The sequence below is a fragment of the Poecilia reticulata genome, unplaced genomic scaffold, assembly GCF_000633615.1.
Source record: "Poecilia reticulata strain Guanapo unplaced genomic scaffold, Guppy_female_1.0+MT scaffold_273, whole genome shotgun sequence".
NCBI lineage: Eukaryota > Metazoa > Chordata > Actinopteri > Cyprinodontiformes > Poeciliidae > Poecilia > Poecilia reticulata.
Window position 1 is genome coordinate 69,015 of NW_007615053.1, and position 1,656 is coordinate 70,670.

Below are 1,656 nucleotides of genomic sequence, written 5' to 3' on the forward strand. Positions count from 1 at the left end.
TTTCCAGCCGCTCCCTCCTCACCACGGAAAAGCCACGTCTCATTTTCAGAGGGACTCAGGCAGCGGATCTCACCGGGACAGACTTACTTTCAAATAGTGCGTAATATCCGGCCCTTTGGGGCRTTATGTCTTCTAACCTGCACTGAYGTCAGTTTGGTAGCCTAGCTTATTTTATCACAGATAGCCCATGTTAAAACAGCAAGACAGGCAGGTAACCATGGCAACTGGCTTTTTTCTGTAGTCTGGTTGCGATCTCATGCGCCATATTTACAAAGAAATAGTCCCTCTACATGTGACATCAGGTGGAGCATCGTAGCTGTAATGCTCCACTTATGAAAGTAAATCTGTTTAGGCCCACACTGCTGGACAGGACAAAACGTCCAGAACGTCCCTAACTGTCCATGTCGTCTCCAGCGTCTGGCCGGCGCAGTGGGCGTCAGAAGGGGCCCGGATGGTGAAGAGGAACATGGTGGTGGCGGACGACGCCGCCTTCAGGGAGAAGAGCAAACTGCTGACCTCCATGGAGAGACAGAAGTGGCTCAACTCCTACATGCAGAAGCTGCTGGTGGTGAACTCCTGATGTSACCGAGGCCGTTTGTTGTAGACGGTGCTGGTTGGTGTGGAGGAGGAAAYGACATCAATAAAGACAGAAATGTTCTGATGAAAGCTGGTCTGAGGCTCGTGATAACCAGCCCAACTCTTTATTTCTGCTCTACAGCCGTAGTTCTTCTTACCTGGACGGATCCAAAGCTACAGCACCAGAACCACGGTTCTCTGTGGATCCAGAGCCGGACCGTCTGAAGTTCTGGCCACAGCCTCCTGGGTGAAGAAAGATTTCTGGCATCATGTTCTTCTCTTCTCCATGTTTCTGCTGTGTGAATTCCGTAGCTCTAGTCTGACCCCTGGTGGTCGAGTTGAATGCAGGTAGGTTTGGAACGCAGACATTCGGTCCACATCAGGACGTTCCACAGGTTCTGGTTCTGACGTCATCAGGAAATAAAGCCTCCATTTTTCACGCATGAAAGTAAAACATTCAGATATTCTAACATTCATTCCTCCCCAGATGAAATATTTCAATATTTATTTCTGTTCACAACATTCAGAACCTCTGACCCACAACAATCCTACAGAACAGAACCTCCATCTACCAAACTTTTTCCTTCCACTCAGCTTTCCACAGTCATCCTGGAATCCAGAACCGAATGTTTCTGGAGTCAAATCCTGTTTTCTGGGTTTGACATTAGAATCACTTCAAAATGGATGCAGTTCAGTTCTCATGGTGATCGCCACGGCAACAGAAGACCAGTTGCCGTATTGATACATTGAGGTTTCCGACCAGCAGAGGAACCGGTTCTGATCCGAACGCCGSTYYGCTCTCCATCWTCACCRATAGCTCCTCCCCTACAGCGGGACGAAGATCCGCCGCCGCMGCAGCATCAGCAGTCGCTTCCTGTTGGCCAGACGCCGCGCTGCTCTGTGCCGCAGCAGCAGCCGCTCCGCCTGCAGGAGGCGCTCTAACGCCGGGGTGGCTGCAGCGAGCCCATCAGGCGGCCCTCGGGCCCCAACCCGCAGCCGGGGACGCCACACCTGATGGAAGGAGGGAACGGAGAGGACAGGAGACCTGCAGGCCGGACAGTCCTCTGACCTCTGACCCCG

General features: G+C 52.1%; 2 protein-coding genes across 2 annotated transcripts in view; one reads left to right on the plus strand and one right to left on the minus strand.

Annotated features, from left to right (window-relative positions):
* Positions 1-666, plus strand: part of pth2 (parathyroid hormone 2) — a 10,625-nt gene extending 9,959 nt beyond the window's left edge. The window contains exon 4 of the mRNA XM_008402951.1: positions 415-666. Coding sequence (XP_008401173.1) covers positions 415-580 — 166 coding nt within the window. The 3' untranslated portion in view covers positions 581-666. The remainder of the gene's footprint in view (positions 1-414) is intronic.
* Positions 667-1,064: 398 nt separating this feature from the next.
* Positions 1,065-1,656, minus strand: part of tedc1 (tubulin epsilon and delta complex 1) — an 11,548-nt gene continuing 10,956 nt past the window's right edge. Inside the window, exon 6 of the mRNA XM_017303435.1 lies at positions 1,065-1,656. This exon is cut by the window's right edge and continues 15 nt beyond it. Coding sequence (XP_017158924.1) covers positions 1,402-1,656 — 255 coding nt within the window. The 3' untranslated portion in view covers positions 1,065-1,401.